Here is a 23358-nt window from a genome sequence, read left to right on the forward strand (position 1 = left end):
ATAAGAATGCGAGTCCTGATATTAACTGATAGCAAAGCTATTTAAAATTATATTATTTGATAGTAAGTATTAAGTGTATTAACTCACGCAGGAGGTCAGTCCTTTATGATTTCTTATTTATTTTCATTATAATTATTATATATTTTTTTTATCTTCAAGAATACCCGTCTAACATATCCAGCTGCGAATCAGAATAGTTGTGACTCCACCGTATTGTGTCGACGATTGGCAATCAAACTCTGGACCAACTTGCTCTATAAACCTATTGTCAGCATACCGATTTACTAACTGGGAACTATATCTGACGATTAACATTAGAATATTGGGCGCTAAAGATGTACGGGGGTTAAATCCAATAGGGCAGTAAGGAGAAATCAAAGATTATAAGAAACTACCCTTCGCTCCAGGATATTTACAATACAATACTCTTTATTGCACACCTCGCATACTCGTAATTTACAATAAATAAATATTTATAAGTAATATTGTGTGATAATCATGAAATTTAATTATAATAAAATAGGTACCCCGGAAATCACTACTATTCCCTAATATAATATTATGCAGTCTATGTATATGTCTGTATGTTAGGCAACAGAACACGCTTGAACCGCTGTACCGATATAGATGAAATTTGGTACCCATGGAGATAGTTTGAAGCCGAGGAAGGACTTAGGATAGTTTTTATCATTCATCATCATCTTCGCACGCATTCGAAACGAAATCTCGGGCAAAGGCTAGTCATTTTAAGAGTGACCTAACCCTTTTTAGACATACGATCCTCACACACCCAGACTGAATTCAGAATATGAAAAATAGTAGACAAACAATATAATACTTACTGTGAACAACTTTGGGGACAAATCAAATTATTTTATTAAATATTTTGATTTGTGTTTTTAAGTTGTCACACTACTTACTACACACGGTGGCATCAGGGTGGCCTAGGGGTTCAAGGGCCCGGATTGCTAAAGATGCCGGTTCCAATCCGGCCTTCACCACTGGAGGGCTTCGTCACTTTTTAGGGTTCCGTAGCCAAATGGCAAAACACGGAACCCTTATAGATTCGTCATGTCTGTCTGTCTGTCTGTCGGTCCGTCCGTCCGTATGTCACAGCCACTTTTCTCCGAAACTATAAGAACTATACTGTTGAAACTTGGTAAGTAGATGTATTCTGTGAACCGCATTAAGATTTTCACACAAAAATAGAAAAAAAACAATAACATTTTGGGGTTCCCCATACTTAGAACTGAAACTCGAATTTTTTTTTTTCATCAAACCCATACGTGTGGGATATCCATGGATAGGTCTTCAAAAATGATATTGAGGTTTCTAATATAATTTTTTTCTAAACTGAATAGTTTGCGCGAGAGACACTTCCAAATTGGTAAAATGTGTCCCCCCCCCCCCCCCCCCCCTCTGTAACTTCTAAAATAAGAAAATGATAAAACTAAAAAAAAAATATGATGTACATTACCATGCAAACTTTCACCAAAAATTGGTTTGAACGAGATCTAGTAAGTAGTTTTTTTTTAATACGTCATAAATCCCCTAAATACGGAACCCTTCATGGGCGAGTCCGACTCGCACTTGGCCGCTTTTTCTTTAATATATATGACATGTATTTCAGCCAGCCTATTATGGATAGCTTTATCCATCTTTATCCACGTGATAAAATAACTGTCACTGTTTAACACCGTGGGAAAGAAAGTGACGGACACCGTTTTATCACGCTGTCACGTAGACAAGAACGACCATCATATCCGTACAGTTTATAATATATACTGTACTGTAAGCCTATAATTTTCAGACTGTTACCCTTCACACTTCCGTTTTTATAATCACGATAAATTCAAAGGCTATTTTTATATTGTGAATCTATTAAGGCTATTTTGAATCCAAGGACCGTAAAGCTTACTATTCAGCGAAGAAAACACTTATCTTAAGGGTTTATAACGCCAATAAAGGCCGTCCCTTCAAACTGTTGAGGACGCCCTAGAGATCAAATATGACATAGAAACGACACGCTTAACTATCACTATCACTACATAGTATAAAACAAAGTCGCTTCCCGCTGTCTGTCTGTCTGTGTGTCTGTCTGTCTTAGATCTTTAAAACTACGCAACGGATTTTGATGCGTTTTATTTTTGTTAGATAGAGTGATTCAAGAGGAAGGTTTATGTATAATTTGTTAACCCGTGCGAAGCCGGGGCAGGTCGTTAATAACCAATCTAGCGACTCGCCCCGGCTTCGCACGGGTAAACCTTAACAAATTATACACCTAAACCTTCCCCAAGAATCACTCCATTGATAAGTGTAAAATCTGTTCAGTAGTTTTTGAGTTTATCGCGAGCATACAGACACACGGCGGGGGACTTTTTATAAGGTGTAGTGATATGTCAGGGTGTGCAGCCAACGTGCAATTGTTTACGCTCCGTAGCGAATGAAACACTGTCACTGTCGCACTGGTGTGGAAGAGTCATAGAGAGAGATGACTACGATACGCTACGGATACGGCACGTTGGCTACGCAGGCCGCGTATAGCATTTGGTTTCGTTGATAGAAATTGTAATACAAATAATAGTGAGTCGAAGTTACTTTTTGTTACAGTAAATATGTAGGTAAATAACGGAATGAAGAGATTAAAAATGCATTTAAGGGACTCTTTTTTCAACTTTTAGGAACGAAAAAGCTCGTGTTGTTCTAAGTAGGTATAGAGATAGAGTCTGTTCGGAAAAAGAGTCGTGGAATGTATTGGGCCCCATACATTCTACGACTGGTCCTCTCCGCACAGACTCTAGCTTTAAAAACACCAAATTCGAAAAAAGTTGGACGACTTTAATAAAATCATCATCACCATCTCCTAGCCGTTTTCAGCCACAGCGACTGCTATCTACCGCTGAGAGCGTCGCTGGTGCGCTCTCAGGTGACTGACGTAGCCAATCTTTGCAGCAAATGTACGGCCACACTCGCTGTAGGTCAGCACCCCTCCGCCGTAAATAAAATAGCCTATCTGCCAGTCACCTGGTCTATGCATGCTTTACCCCGACCCACGAAATCGCCCCAACTTTTTTCCTGATAATATTCAGGGGTAACTCTCCATTGTTGCAGACTTATTGTGAAAATTTTATTGAAAAACTCTTTCTTCGCCAATTTTCAGGATGGAAATGTCCCTCTTATTTCTAGACGAATTTTTGTAAGTATTTTCAATGATATTTCGAATGGAGTTGAAAGAAGTCCAAGTTTTGGGTTGGTTATGATTTTTAAGGGTTAAACTTTTGGGTTCGAAGAGTGCTTTGAATTGTTAATTCGATGGCCGAGATTTTATTGATACATCAGCAACAATAGGTACGCTTTGCTACTAGCAACCCGCCCCGGCTTCGCACGGGTTACCTATTACGCAAAACCCTAATAAGTCTTATTCATAAACCTTCCTCGAGAATCACTATATTGATCTTAGGTGAACACCGCATGAAAATCCGTTCAGTCGTTTTGGAGTCTATCGCGAACATACACATAAACAGACAGACGCGTCGGGGGACTGTTTTATAAGGTGTAGTGATAAATGAATAATTTTATTGTAACAGATAAAATCTAATAACTCTCTGTTGTTCGTTATCTCATCAACATTCACTTGCTTTCTTTTCATTATAAAAAGATAAAAAGATACTTTATTCAAGTAGGCATAATTACAATGCGCTTATGAACGTCAAATAAAGCTAACCGGCTCCAACCCTACTCCTCTGCCCCGAGAAGATTTAAATCCCCCCTCAATTGGAGGAGGGTATCCCAATATGGGACCGGCAACAAATATACTTACCTATATAGTAATCTAAAATACAACCTTGGTTTTCTTTTCCTCGTACATCCCTCGCGTCATATACAAATATCATCACTCCGTATCTCATGCTCATTATAGTCATTATACAAATAATAAACAAGATATTGTGTGTATGATGCTTATGAAGTTGATTTTAATAACGTTTTTCATACATTTTCTATGTTTTTAGGAAATGACGTTCAAGCAAATTCCCAATCTCTTTCAAACTCTTCCCGGTCGTTTCAGGCACGACGAATATTACAAAAAAGATGCCCATAGCGTTGATACCAGCACAGACGAAGAAGATTCCAGGGCTAAAGATCTCTGTGACAAGATGTTCGAACTTCCAGCTGTGCAAGAGCACCAACCACGCCAAGCTCATGGAGATGGAAGAACAGGGACTTCTGAAGGGCGGGCTGTACATCTCACTGCTTAAGATGTTTGGTACGATGCCTACACCTGGAACAGATGTTTGAAACGTCAGAGATATTTGCGGAGGCGAATTGACGCCAAATTTAGGAAAATAGTCGTGTGATATAATTTTTGCTTCTTTGCTATTATTGATTGAATCTTTATTACACAAAAGAAAACACATCGTACAGTCTCGATCAGATATATCGGAGCGGCCGAGGCGCTCAAAAATATCTGAACACGCACTCTACAAGCCTTGACAATAGAGGCGTGTTCAGATATTTGTGAGCGCCTTGGCCGCTCCGATACATGTATCTGATGGCGACTGTACAAAAGGCGAACTTAATGCTACAAGTATAAGGCTTTCTTTACCATTCAACCTCCGGAGAAAGCAGATTAGAAGCCGGTGCAACATCAATAGTGCAAAGAAAGTTTGACGTTGAAAACCATCCTTTATTTTAGTAATTATTGCTTCAAAAACTTACCAATGTTGTAAGCGAATAAAAATAACATCAACAATGCAAGAGGCATCCATCTTATTGAATCAATCATCACGTAATGGTTGGCTTCAAGGTACAAATATGTGCCCAAGATAGTCTGAAAGAGATTTAGACTTAAATATTTATCTGCAGTAGTAACAGTAGGCCAAAGGTATGGTGCAATCTTTTCGAGCGATGGTGCACTAACCTTTGGCCTACTGTCGAGTAGATGACGTTAATTTCAATATTTAACAAATTAACACATATATCAGTGAAAGAATAAGGATCAAAGTCAAATGCCACCACACCAAATTCGGTGGCAACATTGAAAATCTCAAGACCATGACTGGGAAAACCACTCTATTCTCTTTGCTATATATTTAATGCTGACTGTACCTTTAAATCTCTCTTACTGCATCTCAGTGCATCTAACACCTGTTTGACATGAACACTACGCGTCTATCAAGTTTGATGCAGATGAGAGTTGTACTCAAGTTATCGTAAGACAAATTTAAAAAAATTGGAAAAGTATACATTTTAAGATCTCATTTCGTTCAGCCAATATACTTACCATAAACAAACAGCAAAAACCAAGCGACAACATCAGCATGAAGCGTCGGCCACACCTCTCAACCAGCAAAGGGGTCATGATGACCCCACAAAACTCTGTCAATACAAGCACAACATTCCCCACATCAGGGTCCACTGAAGAAAACGAACTTTTAAAAATCATAGTTGCAAGATAAATCGCTGCTATCCTCCCACGCGTAGCTTGCAGACAAAGAAGAACGGTCGTTATGTAAAACCCTCTTATGTTCTTCCTCTCAAGTTTTATTAACCATCTTTTTGCTGCTTTTCCATGGCCGTCTTTCGTTGGTGGTACTGGTGGTAGTAGCGCTTCGTCGCTATGTTTACAAATGAGTTTTAATTCTTCATCGATGTCTTCACTTCTTCCTAGATCGTGTAGAGTGAGTCGTGCTTCATTAAGTTTACCTAGAAACAAGTCTTTTATAAATACTTTAGTTTTGATACAAGCTCTTGTCGCATTTACATACTTATTGTCCTTATTGATAATTATCAAAAGGACTTTATCAAGCGAGTACTCAATGAGTTCGCCATATTTTATTTCAAAATTTCTATGCTGGATAGTGCCATCTATTCCCAGGGCTATAACCGCGAAAATCGAAGTCCGCAAATTGCGGGCATCTTTCTCTATAACTCTTATTACTCCTTCATTGGAGTAAAAGAGAAAGATCCCCGCTATTTGCGAATTTCGGTTTTCGCGGTAGACCCTCTAATCAGCTGAAGGAATAAAATATACCATAGTTCAATTCAATCCTCGAATGGGTGAAATGTATCATACAAAACCAAAAAATAGGTAAAATTTAACAAAAATTTTGATCAATTTACCTCTCATCACTTGATACACCTGTGATTCCGGCACATAACACATTGCCAGCACATGCACACAGCTGATACTGACGCACACATAGCACACCGCTTTCACAGACACGTACGAGCCCAGAGAACACACTACCAGATTTCCAAATACATGCATGATGCCGGCCATGGCTATCAGGGCACCTCGGATTTCTGGTGAACTGAAAGACTTTACATCAGATTGTTATTGTACGAATCGTTATAGTATACAAGAGCTATACCTACATCATTAATTGATTAAAACCATCGTACCTATGTCTAAAAATATCTACATACCAAATTCCATCTTTTTTAGGGTTCCGTACCCAAAGGGTAAAAACTTATTAAGACTCCGCTGTCCGTCCGTCCGTCCGTCCGTCCGTCCGTCCGTCCGTCCGTCCATCCGTCCGTCTGTCACCAGGCTGTATCTCATGAACCGCGATAGCTAGACAGTTGAAATTTTCACAAATGATGTATCTCTGTTATACATACAACAAACACGATTTTTTTTGCGCTATTTTTTGTTGATGGTGCGGAACCCTCCGTGCGCGAGTCCGACTCGCACTTGGCCGGTTTTATAAATGGGCTTACTGATGGCCACAGACTAGCCGAGGCGAAGACGTGGCCTACGACGGAGCGAGCCTGCCCAGAAGGTGCCTGTTCACCCTTGATTTGAAGGTTGCCGGGTTATATGAGCTCGGAAATATAGACGCCGGCAAGGAATTCCATTCCATCTAAATCGGTTCAGCGGTTTACCTAAGGGTGAAAAGGTAACATAATAACAGACAGAGTTACTTTCACATTCACAAGCAGTTATACATATAATAAAATATTATAGGGACTTAGGGATAGGCTGGAAAAATTCTGAATAATTTTGCCGTAGGTACCTAACTATTGAAAATTATTAGATTAAAAGGATTTAAAAAATGGAAAACAAGTGTCATATCGAATTAATATAAAATGTGCGTCTCGCTTTTAATTTCGGCCGGGCATTTATTGTTCATAGCCACTGAACATGAAACCTATTGTTTTCAGTTCACGGACGGTGGATTTTTAACAAATATTTGTTAAAATTTTCCACTGTTTTTCTAACTGTTCAGTATTTAATATTCTAAATAACCTAATACTTAATTTGGTTATTTTGTAAATACAGAGGCGTAACTTGAATTAATTTAAATACCTACAAGGCTTCGCCCGCTTGAAATCTGTACGATATAAGTATCGTTTTAAAGGATTAAGTACCTTTCCTAAAATATGTCTATACCAATTTCTGATTCGTATTATTTTGGCGCTTGAAAACTTAAAACCTCTTCTAGATAATATTATAAATGTAAGTAATTCTGTCTGTCTGTTAACTTTTCATTTCACCCTCAACCGCGGAACCAATTTAAATAAAATTTGACATGAAGATACTTTGAGGCCCGGTATTAATAGACAAAGGTATCAATCATCAATTCATCACCGTCATTTCACATTTCCACTGCGAGCAGAAGTAAGCATCCAATTTTTTTTTTGTAAATTCATAGACCTAACATTATTCTACTACGTCCGCGTAAAATTCAGTATGTGTCATTTCAAAATGATCTTGACGCGACTTATATTGTTAAGAGAATAAGAGAGTGTCAAGGTAATTTTGAACACCTCGCCCGCTTAGCAACTTCTGCTGTTGACTGTAACATATTGTCAAGTAATTATATTTAGTTTAATTTTGCCTTAACACCCCTGTAAACTACTTTGTGTAGGTACCTACAATACATTTTGAGGGTTTTTAAAGGCTTGGCCAAACACACGGCGCGACGCAGCGCCGCGTGATGCCGACGCGATGCCTGTTCAAACAGGGCGCGCGCGGATCGCGCTCTCAACACGCCCTCATAGCGCGCGCGAACGCGGCGCGGCCGCGCGGGAACGCGGCGCGGCCGCGCGCCACCGCTCGCTGCCTAACGTCCGATCCGACTGATGTGACCCAGCGCCAGCGCGACGCGGCGCGAGGCGCGACAGAAGCGGGGCGTGATACATGCGGGACGCAGTCTGTTTGACGTCGGTAACCTGTTAGCATGTGCCGCGGTCGCGCGGCGCGGACGCGGCGCTACGTCGCGCCATGTGTTTGGCCAAGCCTTAAGGCTTTTAAGCTAAATTACTTGCCATATGCCTATGACCAGCAGACTAGTACCTACAGACAGCAGCAGCTCTTATTTGCTTAACAATAAAGTCAGGTAAAGGTCATTTTGAACACCTCGCCCGCTTAGCAACTATTGCTGCTGACTGTAGAGGCTGATATGGACAACTTACGCAATCTCACCAAGGTAAACAACGTTGATCAAATGGATGGAGCCAGCAGCCATGCCAGCAACGAACCTTCCCACCCTCAACGTACTAACATTGAGAGCATTAGCCATGAAAGCATAGCCGAGAATGTTGAAACTAGGTGTAAGAAGCAGACACGGTTTGCGACCGACCATGTTAGCCATAAAGCCGGATATGAAACAACCTGTAAGAGAATAGATGATTTACATGATATCATTGCACGGAGTGGAATGGCTCACTTTACAATCTTGCAGCGCGACGAAAACTCCAATGTCTAATGATATCCAAGCCAACATCTTATTCCTTACCTATACAATCATAGATAGTAGGATCCTAATAGATGTGGTATACGCGTGCGTCCGTGAGGGACAAAACATAGGCAATGCGACACTATGTAATGATTGGTTGAATTTATTTGTTGCCCACCATAATCCATACTAATTTATGGTGGGGAATAAAAAAAAAGGAGATACTATGACAAGGACAAACAATAATAGCGCTTTGGCTGCTACTTCTACTGAAAGATGCATAAGACTATCCCGTTCCGTCATTTCCCCCCACCCCTCACGCCTGATCCAGTTAAAATACTAGATTCATGTATACAATACTAGCTGTTGCCCGCGACTTCGTACGCGTGGATTTGTATATTGGTGGTTATATATTCTACATTAGCTTAGAACAATATGCAGCAAAATATTGCAGTAGGACGGTTAATCATTTGTTAATTATTAATATTATACAACGCATGAGAAGCGCTGGTGGCCTAGCGGTAAGAGCGTGCGACTTGCAATCCGGAGGTCGCGGGTTCGAACCCCGGCTCGTACCAATGAGTTTTTCGGAACTTATGTACGAAATATCATTTGATATTTACCAGTCGCTTTTCGGTGAAGGAAAACATCGTGATCCCAATACGGGCCTAGTTTACCCTCTGGGTTGGAAGGTCAGATGGCAGTCGCTTTCGTAAAAACTAGTGCCCACGCCAATTACTGGGATTAGTTGCCAAGCGGACCCCAGGCTCCTATGAGCCGTGGCAAAATGCCGGGACAACGCGAGGAAGATGATGATGATTATACAACGCATGAGACTTGTCTTTCACGACCTACGAAGTTTCTAGCCCCTAACTAAATAAAATTGTTCTCGACATAATCCATCTAAACCCCCTTTAGAAGATTTTCATGTCATCTATTTAATAAAACCTACTACCTAACTACCTATTTACGAAGTTTGAAGTAAATAAAATTTGAACCCTATATAAACTTTCAACCCCTTTTTAACCATTTTAGGGGATGAATTTTTAAAAACGCTTAAATTACTTTTCTTGTATTCTAATAATATGCCTCTGTACAAAGATTCAAGCCCCGTTCTCACAAAAATGTTTGAACTCCATACAAACTTTCTACCCCTTTTTTCACCACCTTGAGATAAAAATTTTCATTAACGCTGAAATTATTTTTTTTTTCCATTTTAAAATAATACCGTTTTATGGAGTTTCAAGTTCCTAGCTTAAAATAAAATTTGAACCCCGTACAAAATTTCAACCCCTTTTTAAACCTGTTGGGGGATGAATTTTACAAAACGCTGAAATTACTTGTATTGTCGTCTAATAATATCCCCAAATACAAAGATTCAAGTCCCGCGCTCGAAAAAATGTTTGATATCCATAAAAACTTTCAACCCTTTTTTCACCACCTTAGGGGATGAATTTTCAAAAACTCTGAAATTAGTTTTCTTGTATTTAAATTTAATATCTATTTGCAAAGTTTCAAGTTCCTAGCTTAAAATTAAATTTGCACCCCAAGACGAACTTTCATCCCCTTTTTAACCCTCTTAGGGGTTGAATTTCCAAAAACGTCGCAATCACTTTATTTTGTGATTGGCTATTATGCCTTTCAAAGAAGTTTCAAAGCATTTGTAATGGATTCAAACTTTCAACACCTTTTTAACCCTGTTACGGGATGAATTTTCAAAAACGCTGAAATTACTTTTCCTGTCTTTTAATAATATCCCCAAATACAAAGATTCAAGTCCCGCGCTCGAAAAAATGTTTGATATCCATACAAACTTTCAACCCTTTTTTCACCACCTTAGGGGATGAATTTTCATAAACGCTGAAATTAGTTTTCTTGTATTTAAATTTAATATCTATTTGCAAAGTTTCAAGTTCCTAGCTTAAAATAAAATTTGCACCCCAAGACGAACTTTTATCCCCTTTTTAACCCCTTTAGGGGTTGAATTTCCAAAAACGTCGCAATTACTTTATTTTCTGATCGGCTATTATGCCTTTCAAAGAAGTTTCAAAGCATTTGTAATGAATTCAAACTTTCAACCCCTTTTTAACCCTGTTAGGGGATGAATTTTCAAAAACGCTGAAATTACTTTTCCTGTCTTTTAATAATATCCCCAAATACAAAGATTCAAGTCCCGCGTTCGAAAAACTGTTTGATATCCATACAAACTTTCAACCCTTTTTTCACCACCTTAGGGGATGAATTTTCAAAAACTCTGAAATTAGTTTTCTTGTATTTAAATTTAATATCTATTTGCAAAGTTTCAAGTTCCTAGCTTAAAATGAAATTTGCACCCCAAGACGAACTTTCATCCCCTTTTTAACCCCCTTAGGGGTTGAATTTCCAAAAACGTAGCAATCACTTTATTTTGTGATCGGCTATTATGCCTTTCAAAGAAGTTTCAAAGCATTTGTAATGGATTCAAACTTTCAACCCCTTTTTAACCCTGTTAGGGGATGAATTTTCAAAACCGCTGAAATTACTTTCCTGTCTTTTAATAATATCCCCAAATACAAAGATTCAAGTCCCGCGCTCGAAAAAATGTTTGATATCCATATCCATACAAACTTTCAACCCTTTTTTCACCACCTTAGGGGATGAATTTTCAAAAACTCTGTAATTAGTTTTCTTGTATTTAAATTTAATATCTATTTGCAAAGTTTCAAGTTCCTAGCTTAAAATGAAATATGCACCCCAAGACGAACTTTCATCCCCTTTTTAACCCCCTTAGGGGTTGAATTTCCATAAACGTCGCAATTACTTTATTTTGTAATCGGCTATTATGCCTTTCTAAGAAGTTTCAAAGCATTTGTAATGGATTCAAACTTTCAACCCCTTTTTAACCCTGTTAGGGGATGAATTTTCAAAAACGCTGAAATTACTTTTCCTGTCTTATAATAATATCCCCATATACAAAGTTTCAAGTCCCACACTCACAAAAATATTTGATCTCCATACAAATTTTCAACCCCTTTTTCACCACCTTGGGGGATGAATTTTCACAAACGCTGAAATTAGTTTTCTTGTTTTTTAATATAATACATTTTTAGAAAGTTTCAATATCCTAGCTTAAAATAAAACTTGTACCCCATACAACCTTTCATCCCCTTTTTAACCCCCTTAGGGGTTGAATTTTTCAAAATCGCTCCTTATCTCTTGTACACTTTATAAATGCAACCTAGTGTGCAAATTTCAACTTTCTAGCTTTTGTAGTTTCGGCTCTGCGTTGATGAATCAGTCAGTCAGTCAGTCAGTCAGTCAATCAGTCAGGACACTTGCATTTATATATATAGATTTAGAAAGATAAAAGACATTCGTGACGGTCACAAAACATGACGTAGGTACAAACGTGTACAGACAACAAACACAGCACATTAAAAAAGTGTGCATCACAAAATGAACCCAACTCAGCATGATACGCTTATTTAGATTTTCGCAAAGCGTTCGACAGTGTTGACTATGAGAGACCCAGATTTCAGTTAGAAGCTCACGTTCTTTTGAAGTATCTCAAGATAGATACCGTAGTTATGCAGAAAATGACCAACTCTATCTTTTTATCAATGCAGAAAGCGACCCACGCGACCAAAGCCACTGAGTTAGGGTGTAGGTCACTTTGACAAAAATAAAAAGTTGGTCGCTTTCTACAGAACTACGTTCGTCATTAAGGTTTGACCTGTTATACTCTCCTTCCATCACATACGTTTACGAGTGAGCCAGGGATAGTGGTAGGTATATCACTCAGTTGTTTGGTAAGTATGCATTCATATTTTATGCCAGGGTTCAACTTTTAGAGAACTAGTTACTGTTTCTTATTTAATGGTCTAGAGAAACAGCATACAAAATGCTACTTTACAGACGCAGTATCTTCGCAAAATAAATAGGAATAGAAAATAATATAAAGTTTTTTATTCGTAAAAGCACAGACAATCTCTAGACATAAAGTGTCACGAAATGGCCTCATGGATTTAATGTTCCTGGCGACTTCCAGCGCTGATTTTGCGATACATGAATTCGATATGCTAATTTTTGTATGACTCACCAACAACAGCCCCAATGATCATAGAGTTCGCTATACAGGACGCATCGTTTTCGAAGATTAGGTACGGCAGTGGGGTTTGCAATGGATCTTTCAGCTTGGGTATGATAGACGTCGCCCAACCGATGGAATATCCTACTGTTAGATTACCGATGGTTACTGTAATGTTAAACGTTAGTTAGGTTGCTGGTTTCACTGCAGAGGCCCGTTTCTCAAAAGCTTGTAACGTGTAATACAAGTGGAAGTCCCTTAACAAAAACTCTCAGAAAGTGACATCCGCTGTATTACAAGTAACAAGCTTTTGAGAAACGGGCCCCAGATCTAGAATTACACTAAAAGGTGGTTGAAGTGTGCAAAAGGGAAGCCATCAATGAACATTTCATGAGTGCAAAAGAGACAGACGACAAATGCCGCATTGCCGGTTGGCGATGTCTAATGTGAATATTTTTACTACTTTTTTTCAGCATTTCAAACCCAATATTATTTTTCAGGGCATATTTTATTCCATTTATCACAGGAAAAGAAACTCCTATACCGGCTAATCTTCAGAAAATTTACTTTTGTACAGTCAGCAGCAGAAGTTGCTAAGCGGGCGAGGTGTTCAAAAAATTCTTGACGCGACTTTATTGTTAAGAGAATAAGAGCGTGTCGAGGTAATTTTGAACATCTCGCAGATAATGAATATGTTAAAACTACGAGTTTACAAGAAACCAAGGTCAAGACGTGTTTACGTACCGGGTTAAATTTTAATAAAAATACAGGTATTATGAACTAATTATTACTGTTTGTTACTGTTAACTTAAGGCATAAGCTAATTCTTATCAAGCATATAGATCACATCTTTAAAACTATCCTGGTGGGGCGGATAGGACGCAAGCAGGGTAGAGGAAAACCCAGACGCAGCTTTTTAGACCAAGCGAAAGAAAAAGTAGGGGTCGTGTCGTATCAAAAAGTCAAAGCGGGCGCAAGATGGAAAAGCTGGAAGATACTCCACCGACGAGACAACGACAAGAGAATTAAAATGATGATGATGATACGTGTACAATGTGTCAAGCGATAGGTTCAGCCAATGAATTTAATTTCTTGTGTAAGGCCTGAGTGGACGCTGGAAGCGGAGCGTTCGGCGGAGCGTGCAGCGTGGCGTCGGGCTCACAAGTGCACTAGGCCGCTCCTATACGCTTGCATTTGTTTAACATGCACGCCGCACGCCCCGCCCCGCTGCACGCGCAACTCGAGCGTCCACTCAGGCCTTACACTAAACCCATTTTGTACTTTGTCGCAGTGACAAACGAGTAGTATGAGGTATTTAACGGCCATATGGATTTTCACTGTGACAAGGTACGAAATGGGTTGGAAATTAAATTCTTTAACTGTACTATAAAAATGTTATTAAAGGAAATTAAATGTAAAAATTCAAGGATTCGGGCCTCTGGTAAGTTTCGGCGACTCAGTTGGTTAAGAGCGGACCGGGTGTTCCGAATGGTCGCAAGTTCGAGTCTTGCCCGAAGCGGTGATTTTTTCAATTTTTCTTTAACATAAAAACTTACGGCATAATGCAATTTTCAGTTGTTTAAGCACGTATAAACTAGGTTCGTTTTGCAGAAATATGTCTGAAAAAAAAATGTATAAGGTTCCATTTAAATCAACGGACGTTAGAAAGATATATAAGCAAGTCCATGTTTAAACCGAAATAAATTCTTGATTCACGATATTTTATTGGCCGAGCGAAAGCAAAGATCTTCGTTTCAGCTCTCGCAAAAAGGCTTTCGTGTGTTTGTATTATCTCTCCTACTATTCTCCTCTATTTGTTTTCTTATATCCATATAGGTAATTATTTAATAGTTTTAATGTAAAAGTAGAAGTTTTGTATGTAAGCGAGGTAGCGGAACTAGCGGAGCGGTGAGTGAGATAAAAATCCAATTGCATATGATCTCCGCTATTGGTGGATTTTTACCTCGCTCACCGGTCTGCCGCCTCACTCCGCTTCAGTGGACAGGCAGCCTTAAGCTATGTGAGGACAGGCTCGCGAGGTATACCTACTGATCTCAGCATCACTACTTGATAACAATAGCAGGAAGCACCTTGTTGTGTAGAGAAATACAACCCTACTTAGGCCTTAGCCTGAGGTAAGGCCTGAGTGGACGCTCGAGTTGGGTGTGCAGCGGGGCGAGGCGTGCGGCGTGCAAAATTGCAAACGTATAGGAGCGGCCTTAGTGCACGCTGCTCAAATCACTTGTGAGCCCGACGCCACGCTGCACGCCCCGCCGAACGCTCCGCTTCGAGCGTCCACTCAGGCCTTACACTTACACTAAGGGCCACTTGCACCATCCTACTAACCCGAGGTTAAGCGGTTAAACCGTTAACCCAGTGAGTGTACTGGTAACCATGATAACTCCAGGTTTAACCGGCTAACCCCGGGTTAGTAAACGCTGCAAGTGGTCCTAATTATTTTAGTTAACTACCTAGCCACAGGTACCTGGCATCTCTTTCATTGTCCACTGTCCTGTTTTTATTTAATTTGATAATCTGATAAAAAGCAGAGCCCTATGCCTAGTAATCATTATAGTTTTGTTGAATTAGAATTGTAATTTATCTTGAGCTTTTGACACTCGTGTGATAGTTTTGACGGTTTTGACTCAACTCTATATTATTTATCATTTATTTATACAATGACAACCATAGATGTAATTCTATAATTAACTAATAATATTGAATCTCCATGGTTATTAACTACCAAGATTATTAAGGTGCCGTAGGTGTAAAAAGCGGAGTTTTTGAAAAATTTTACCACTTTTTTAGATCACAATACGATTGACAAAAAATTATTTAGCAATCTTGAGGATTTTCTCTAGTGACTTCATAGATTCGAATCCTGATTATTTGACTTTCGCTCGATTATAGAAAAAAATCAGGAACATAGGTCTAATCAGCACTTTTTTTAAATTTGTTACAATTGAGGCACAAAAGTTTAAAATATGAATAACGCTTCTAAAAATGCGCTTATATAAATTATGCGCTTAAATATGGGGCCGTAAAAAGTTATATTTTACAAAGAAAACTTCAAAATGCAAAAAATACAAAAATTTCACCAGACCACCGCGAGGAAAATATTAACTGTGAAATATTAGAAATAAAATCCAAATGATTGTATTAAGTATTTATCATTCAAAATCATCACTTAAGCGTTTTCCAAAAAAAATGTACATTTCATTCATGTCTTCAAAATATTGACTTCTTCGGCTCATTTTACTCAGAATCATTTGTGCATTCACGGCTAGTACATGAAAAAATGTGTCCCAAGATTTCCTTTCCAAATCGTCACATTTTTGTATGAATAATTTTTTTATTTGCATGAACGTGACGCACTGGAAAAATATTTTTACATACAAAATTTTGGGACACATTTTTACATGTATGAGGCGTGAATGTACCTACGGTACCTACAAATGATTCTGAGTAAAATAAGCCCAAGAAGTCAATATTTTGAAGACATGAATGAAATGTACATTTTTTTTTGAAAACGCTCACTTACTTACAGAGTTACAAGTCAATTCCACCAGCAAACACGAGGAATCAACTGAGCCGTTGCGGGCTGGTGAACTGTTGATGTCTATCCATTACCTACTTTTGATTTACTCATAATATGTATACTGGATCAACCAAATCTTGCCAGTAGTAAAAGGCGGCAAATTTGAAAAATCGCGGGTTAGCAACACTGTGTTCGAATAATTCCAAAATCGCGTGTCATCTGTGTGTTATCTGTGGAATGTGGATCGTGAATGACAGCCATCATCTTATTGTTTACATTCTGAATCGTTTCTATTTCAAGAGAAATTTCTGCTGTCACCATTAAATACGAAGATTATGCATGACCTCAAGCAAAGCTAAGGTGCCTACAATGTACAATCATACTCGTTGACGGTAAACATTACTAATATTATGGTTATGATAATTCACTCGAACTGACGTATGAAGGGCGGAAAAATTAACACGTTTTGGTTCGATGTACATTGCTGCTTTTCTTAGCGCATTTCTGCTATTTGTGTGTTACATGGTGTTACCCTACTTTAATTTGCAGTACATTGCTACTGACAAGATTTGCTTGACGCACTATAAATATCTTACTCTAATGTTGCATTATTGCGTAAACATAATAATAAATAAATAAATAGTCCTATAATATTTACACAAATTGACTAAGCCCCACAGTAAACTCAAGAAGGCTTGTGTTGTGGGTACTCAGCATGTACTCAGACAACGATATACAGGATGACATTTAAGTCGTGATCAGTAATAGGTTTTTCTAACTCCATAAACAACGCGCAATTTAATACCCCTACTCTTACTAAAATCAGACAAGATTTTTTTTTTGTTTATTTTTTGTCATTTATTTTACTTTTATAAGTGGCAATGTGGTATTTAAACAGCTTTGTAAGATATTTCAAATGAAAAATGAAGTAAATTTTATTTCTAACTGGGACAAATGACAAAATTGATGTCAATGACAGTTCCGATTCAAAGAGGCGATTCAATTTACTACTTTAAATATCTTAATAAGCAGTTGTAATATCCTAAATCCACTTCTAAAAGTAAAATAAATGACAAAAAATAAACAAAAAATAAAAAATCTTGTCTGGTTTTAGTAAGAGTAGGGGCATTAAATTGTTCGTTGTTTATGGCGTTAGAAAAACATATTACAGATCACGACTCAAATGTCACCCTGTATATACCTAGTATACAAATACTTAAATACATAGAAAACAACCATGACTCAGGAACAAATATTTTATTTGTGCTCATCACACAAATAAATGCCCTTACCGGGATTCGAACCCAGGACCGCGGTTTCACAGGCAGGGTCACTATACCTACTAGGCCAGACCGGTTATCACAGGATATCACCAATAATAAAACGATTTATAAATCGCATACCTTTCGGCGGTTCTTCCACAATTTCCACATTTCCTTCTACACACTTATAAATATTTATTTTGTTTGCACTAATGCAGGACATCTTCTTGCTTCGGTGTCGTTTAAAATACAATAACTGAGAACGCGACTTAGCGGATCATAAAACTATTTTGTTAATGCACGTAGTATTTTCTTAGTAGTTTGTGGTTATGCACGATTATTAGAGGGCAGAGTAGGTAGACGTGCCTCGACCGAGGCAATACGGCCGAGGCACGTCTACACTGGCGGTTTTGTGCGCGAGGAAATTGCCTCGCGCGTATGTTCGCTCTGTGTGGACCCGGCTAATGCCACACAAAAACTCAGTAGGGTTGTCCCAGACTTTTACAGACTTTTATGACTTAAATGGAATCCAGACGGGACAATTTTTCGCCAATTTGATGAAATTGTCCGATCAAATCAGGACGTGCGGACTCAAACACCAATTTGGCTCGCCGAATTCGACCGCCGATTATGACCGATATTACCGATAAAATGGGGTGCAGACGCAAGAATACCAATTTGTGACGCTAGTATTTTCGTTTTGAAGCATTTTTTTAACTTAGAGGACACGCTAGGCCTATAAGTAGAACCGAGCTACCTACTAACAATGGCGATGTATGCAGCTCGGGGGCTCGGTGGAGCTCAGAATGACGACAGCCACGACAGGATTCGACAGGCCAGCAACATTTTCTGTCGTAAAAAAGGAATGTCAAACTTCAAAGAACGAGAAGAGTTCCGAAGTTCCGAAGTTGCCGGTCTTACCTATATTTTATCATTAGAATAAACCAGCTACACTCTAAGTGTGTTCCGCGGAACCCTAGGGTTCCGCGACACCCCTGCAGGGGTTCCGCAAGAATTTAGAACACTATGCTTTAGTGTCTTTAGTCGCCTCGAAAAATTTTACTATGCCGCCACCATATTGTAGGGTTCCATCAAGTATTTCGCTTTCCAAAAGGGTTCCGTCAAAAAAAATTGAGAACCGCTGGAATAAACAATATTAGCTTTCCATCTAGGCACTAATGCCCCATCCAAATGATCCAAAGGCTAAATATATTCAAGGCAAATTACGAAGTTTCGATTTTTGCGGCAGGCCCTCGTCTGTTCTGATCTAACTAGCCCAGGCATGGTCAACAATTTTATAGTTGGTTAAACCAATTTGTCAGTCAGTAAAAACCAGGAAAACTAATCCTTTTCTTTTGGGTACTAGTAGGGCAGGGTAAGACAAAGATAGTATGATTTTCTGTATCTATGTTTTAAATAAGATAAGACAGCCCTTTGACAAACTATAAATAGGTTAAAAAAGGTAATAGGTTATAAAAGTAGGTCCAAGTGATTTTCTGAAATAAGGAATTACTTATTCAGTTGTAGTAATATGATTTTTCTCTCAATCATTAGTATACACTTTTTTTAATTCTATTATACAAACAGGGCGTGTTATTGTTAGGTCGTCGTTTTTTTTTCTGACACTTCACTTTAGTGTATATGGCATATGGGAAGTGATTAAGCCAACACAAAAACTTCGTTTGGCCAAGTGTGCCAAATGCCATACATGTCTTAAAGAAAATTCTAACTAAATACAGACTGCCTCAAAGAATCTATCGTCTACTTGCAGATGTAGGATTTTTTGGGCAACAACACGGGAGTGGGTCCTGTTGCGAGTTGGCACACGGGTCTATTGCGGTTGTCATCTTACACATCAACTGATTAAGCTGGTCACTCAACTGCCCGACGGTCTCGCACAAGTTTTCCACGACACTTATTGAAGGCATTACTGATGGGGCAGATGCAGCTGACATACACCGAGGTGGAGACGGTGAGTTCGATTCACAGGCCGGCATCATTGGCGCAGGCGAACACGGCTTCGGACTTGGCTTCGCTGGTGGACTTGTCTTCGCCGGCTGACATGGCTTCGGCGGCGGACATGGTGGGGGTGGTGGACAAGGTTTCGGCGCTGGAATACACGGCGCCGGCGGCGGCGACGGCGGACACGGTGGATGTTTGTGTGGAATGGGATACGATTCATCAGGGCAGCAATCTTCTTGCGTATTATCTCTGCAGGAATTAGCGCTACACGGAACTCCCGGCCACTCTTTACATGTGAATGTACATGGCAAGGGTGGCTGGTTCATTTTATCCTGAGAGCCATTCTTACATGAGGGTGGCAAGTTTATGGGACATGATTTGTTGACGCATGTGAAGCCCGAATCCTTCTTGACAACTTCTTTCGGTCCTTGTGGATTAGAGCAGTCTGGGCATGGACATCGAACTTGAATAATTTTGGCCTTGATATCTTTAATTTTTCCAGGGGTGTACTTGCAACAAGCGAAGTGGATCCAAGTTTTGCAAGACCCTTGGCACTGCAGGCCCGTTTTGGTAGTCACGGTGCGCTTGCAGATCATGCATGGATTTTTGGTCCTGGTTTTACAACAATCAGACATCATGAAAGCGGTGTTTTAGACGTTTAGATAAATAAATAAAGGTGTTTTGGTTTGGGGTAGTTCTCTACATGGTTTAATGATGGTTTAATATTAGGTTTTGTAAACGGAATTTTTGATCGATTCGAACATCTTTTATGACATGAATGACAGTTTACTGTCTCCATTTTTAAGCTCATGTTAAGCTCCTGATGTAACGTGTAGGTATTGTCTCTGCTTAGCTGACATAAACATTTTTATATACTTGGTCACGCAAATTTTGTCAGTAGAAAAAGGTAGCAAATTTGAAAAATGTAGGCGCGAAGGGATATCGTCCCATGGAAAATTTGAATATCGCGCCTTCTTTACTGACAAGATTTGCTTGACCAGCTATAGTTTGTCAAAGGACTGTCTTATTTCAAACATAGACATAGATAATCATACTATCTTGGTCTTACCCTAGTACTAGCACCCAAAAGAAAAGGATGAGTATAGTTTTTTTGGTTTTTATTTACTGACAAATTGGTTTGACCAACTATAATGTCATATGTCCCTCTTGCACTTAAAGCAGTAAGCGACGGGCCCTGACGGGCCTCAGAGCGCAACTTTTGTACGGTCCGAGGCCCAGAGGGGCTACCGCGAAAACCAAAATTCGCAAATTGCGAGGATCATTCTCTTTTACTCCAATGAAGGCGTAATTAGAGTGACAGAGAAAAATGCGCGCAATTTGCGAACTGCGTATATAGTTAGGGTTGCCAGATCGAAAGGCGCTATTATCGGGAAAAAATATAAAATTTTAGGGATTTTGAGACTTAAGTCGGGAAAAAAAACATTCAAATTAAAGTAATTGTATTAAAAACAACGATATTTTACATTATTGGCACTACGTCTGCTGCTCTGCGCATAGACGTTTTTATAACGCTGACGCGCTCGACACGGGTCGCTCGCTCGCTCGACGACAGTTCGGAACTTGAAATTATTGTTTTATAACGTGCAGCTGTTTTCCGGGACAATTTCCACTTTGTCGGGAATCGGGAACACATGCTAAAAATCGGGAGAATCCCGCCAAATCCCGACCATCTGGCAACCCTATATATAGTCCTGGATCGAGAGGAAGGTGGTCACTGTACCTACATCCGTTAAGGACACAGCTATGAGTGAAAGCGAGAAAGATAAGCTGACTGAACCAATGTCGGAGTCCGGTAAGAATCTATAGCTGGTCAACCAAATCTTGTCAGTAAAAAAAGGCGCGAAATTCAAATTTTCTATGGGACGATATCCCTTCGCGCCTACATTTTTCAAATTTGCCGCCTTTTTCTACTGACAAGATTTGGTTGAACATCTATAGATTTGATCCCTATTGATGTAATGAATGATGTATAATCAAATGTTTAGGATGCAATAAGGATTTTGAAAAACGTTTTGGCCCCTTTCTGTGAAACTTATCTGCGAACTTATGGACCTCAGTATGGAGAGACCTCAGAATTTTAAAGTGTGATGTGATGACCATAGATTAGTACATGTTGTTACCATGTTGTTACAGACCAGCAATATTTTCTGTTGTAAAAAGAATTGTCAAAGAACGAGAAGAGTTCCGAACTGTCCGAAGTTGCCTGTCTTATATTATATTTTATCATTAGAATAAACAAAATAGCTTTCCATCTAGCCACTAATGTCCCATCCGAAGGGGCTAAATATCGTTACCTACCTGTCTCTGTATCACTGGAGTAAGTATGAAAGGCAAATAACGAAGTTTCGAATTTTGCGGGAGGCCCTCTGATCCGATCTAACGAGCCGAGGCATACACAAAAATATAAGGAGCTTCGAACTTCGTCTACGTACACCTACAAGGAATTTTCTGAAATAAGGAATTACATATTCAGTTAATAAGATTTTTCTCTCAAATAAACAATCATTAGTATACAAGTTTTTTTTAAATTCTATTATATACAAAACAGGGGTTATTGTTAGGACGTCGATTTTTTTTACTTTACTGTATCTGGGAAGTGATCAAACCTAAACAAAAAATAGGGTTCTTCGTTTGGCCAAGTGTGCCAAATGATAGAAAATTCTTATAGAAAATTCTAACTAAATACCGACTGCGTCAAAGAATCTATCGTCTAGGATTTTTTGGGCAACGACACGAGCTTGACTCCCGTTGCGAGTTGGCACTCGGGTTTAGTACGTCTGTCATCTTACACATCAACTGATTAAGCTGGTCACTCAACAGTCCAACGGTCTCGCACATGTTTTCCACGAGACTTATTGAAGGCATTACTGGGGTAGATGAAGGTGACATACGCCGAGGTGGAGACGGTGAATTCGATGTCGGCGTCATTGGCGCAGGCGAACACGGCTTCGGACTTGGCTTCGCTGGTGGGCATGTCTTCGCCGGCGGACATGGCCTCGCCGTCGTACATGGCTTCGGCGGCGGACATGGTGGGGGTGGTGGACAAGGTTTCGGCGCTGGAATACACGGCGCCGGCGGCGGCGACGGCGGACACGGTGGATGTTGGTGTGGAATGGGATACGATTCATCAGGGCAACAATCTTCTTGCGTATTATCTCTGCAGGACTCGGCGCTACACGGAACTCCAGGCCACTCCTTACATGAGAATGTACATGGCGAGGGTTGCTGGTTCATTTTATCCAGAGAGTCATTCTTACATGAGGGTGGCAAGTTTATGGGACATGTTTTGTTGACGCATGTGAAGCCCGAATCCTTCATGATAACTTCTTTCGGTCCTTGTGGATTAGAGCAGTCCGGGCATGGACATCGAACTTTAATAGTTTTGGCCTTGATATCTTTAATTTTTCCAGGGGTGTAGCTGCAGCAAGTGAAGTGGATCCAAGATTTGCAAGACCCTTGGCACTGCAGGCCCGTTTTGGCCGTCACGGTGCGCTTGCAGACCATGCATGGGTTTTTGGTCCTGGTTTTACAACAATCAGACATTATGAAAGCGGTATTTTAGACGTTTAGATAAATAAAGATGTTTTGGTTTGCGGTTAGTTCCCTACATGGTTTTATGGTTGGTTTTATAAACATAATTTTTGATTGAACATCTTTTATGACATGAATGACAGTTTACTGTCTCAATTTTTAAACTCCTAATGTAACGTCTAGTGTCTCTGCTTAGCTGACATAAACTATAAGGTAGGGTCGCCTAATGCTGGCTACACACGTAACTATATATCGTAGCGATTTCAGACTGTGCAGATAAATCGAAGGTTCTTAGTG

General features: G+C 39.5%; 3 protein-coding genes across 3 annotated transcripts; all 3 read right to left on the reverse strand.

Moving 5' to 3' along the window:
• Positions 1-4037: 4037 nt before the first annotated feature.
• On the reverse strand, positions 4038-15248 carry LOC134657739 (facilitated trehalose transporter Tret1-like). Its single transcript, XM_063513303.1, has 6 exons — positions 15233-15248; positions 12760-12915; positions 8419-8617; positions 6121-6311; positions 5282-5703; positions 4038-4279 (listed from the first exon to the last, which is right to left on the reverse strand). The coding sequence occupies exons 1-6, from the start codon at positions 15246-15248 to the stop codon at positions 4274-4276; spliced, it is 990 nt and encodes a 329-aa protein (XP_063369373.1). The 3' UTR covers positions 4038-4273.
• Positions 15249-19301: 4053 nt separating this feature from the next.
• On the reverse strand, positions 19302-20154 carry LOC134657741 (keratin-associated protein 10-7-like). The gene has a single exon (XM_063513304.1). It carries the CDS (start codon positions 20145-20147, stop codon positions 19302-19304), a length of 846 nt encoding a protein of 281 aa, XP_063369374.1. The 5' UTR covers positions 20148-20154.
• A 2079-nt stretch (positions 20155-22233) lies between these two features.
• On the reverse strand, positions 22234-23088 carry LOC134657742 (keratinocyte proline-rich protein-like). Its single transcript, XM_063513305.1, has one exon. The coding sequence runs from the start codon at positions 23071-23073 to the stop codon at positions 22234-22236; it is 840 nt and encodes a 279-aa protein (XP_063369375.1). The 5' UTR covers positions 23074-23088.
• Between the last annotated feature and the right edge of the window lie 270 nt (positions 23089-23358).

The sequence above is a fragment of the Cydia amplana genome, chromosome 20, assembly GCF_948474715.1.
Source record: "Cydia amplana chromosome 20, ilCydAmpl1.1, whole genome shotgun sequence".
Taxonomy (NCBI): domain Eukaryota; kingdom Metazoa; phylum Arthropoda; class Insecta; order Lepidoptera; family Tortricidae; genus Cydia; species Cydia amplana.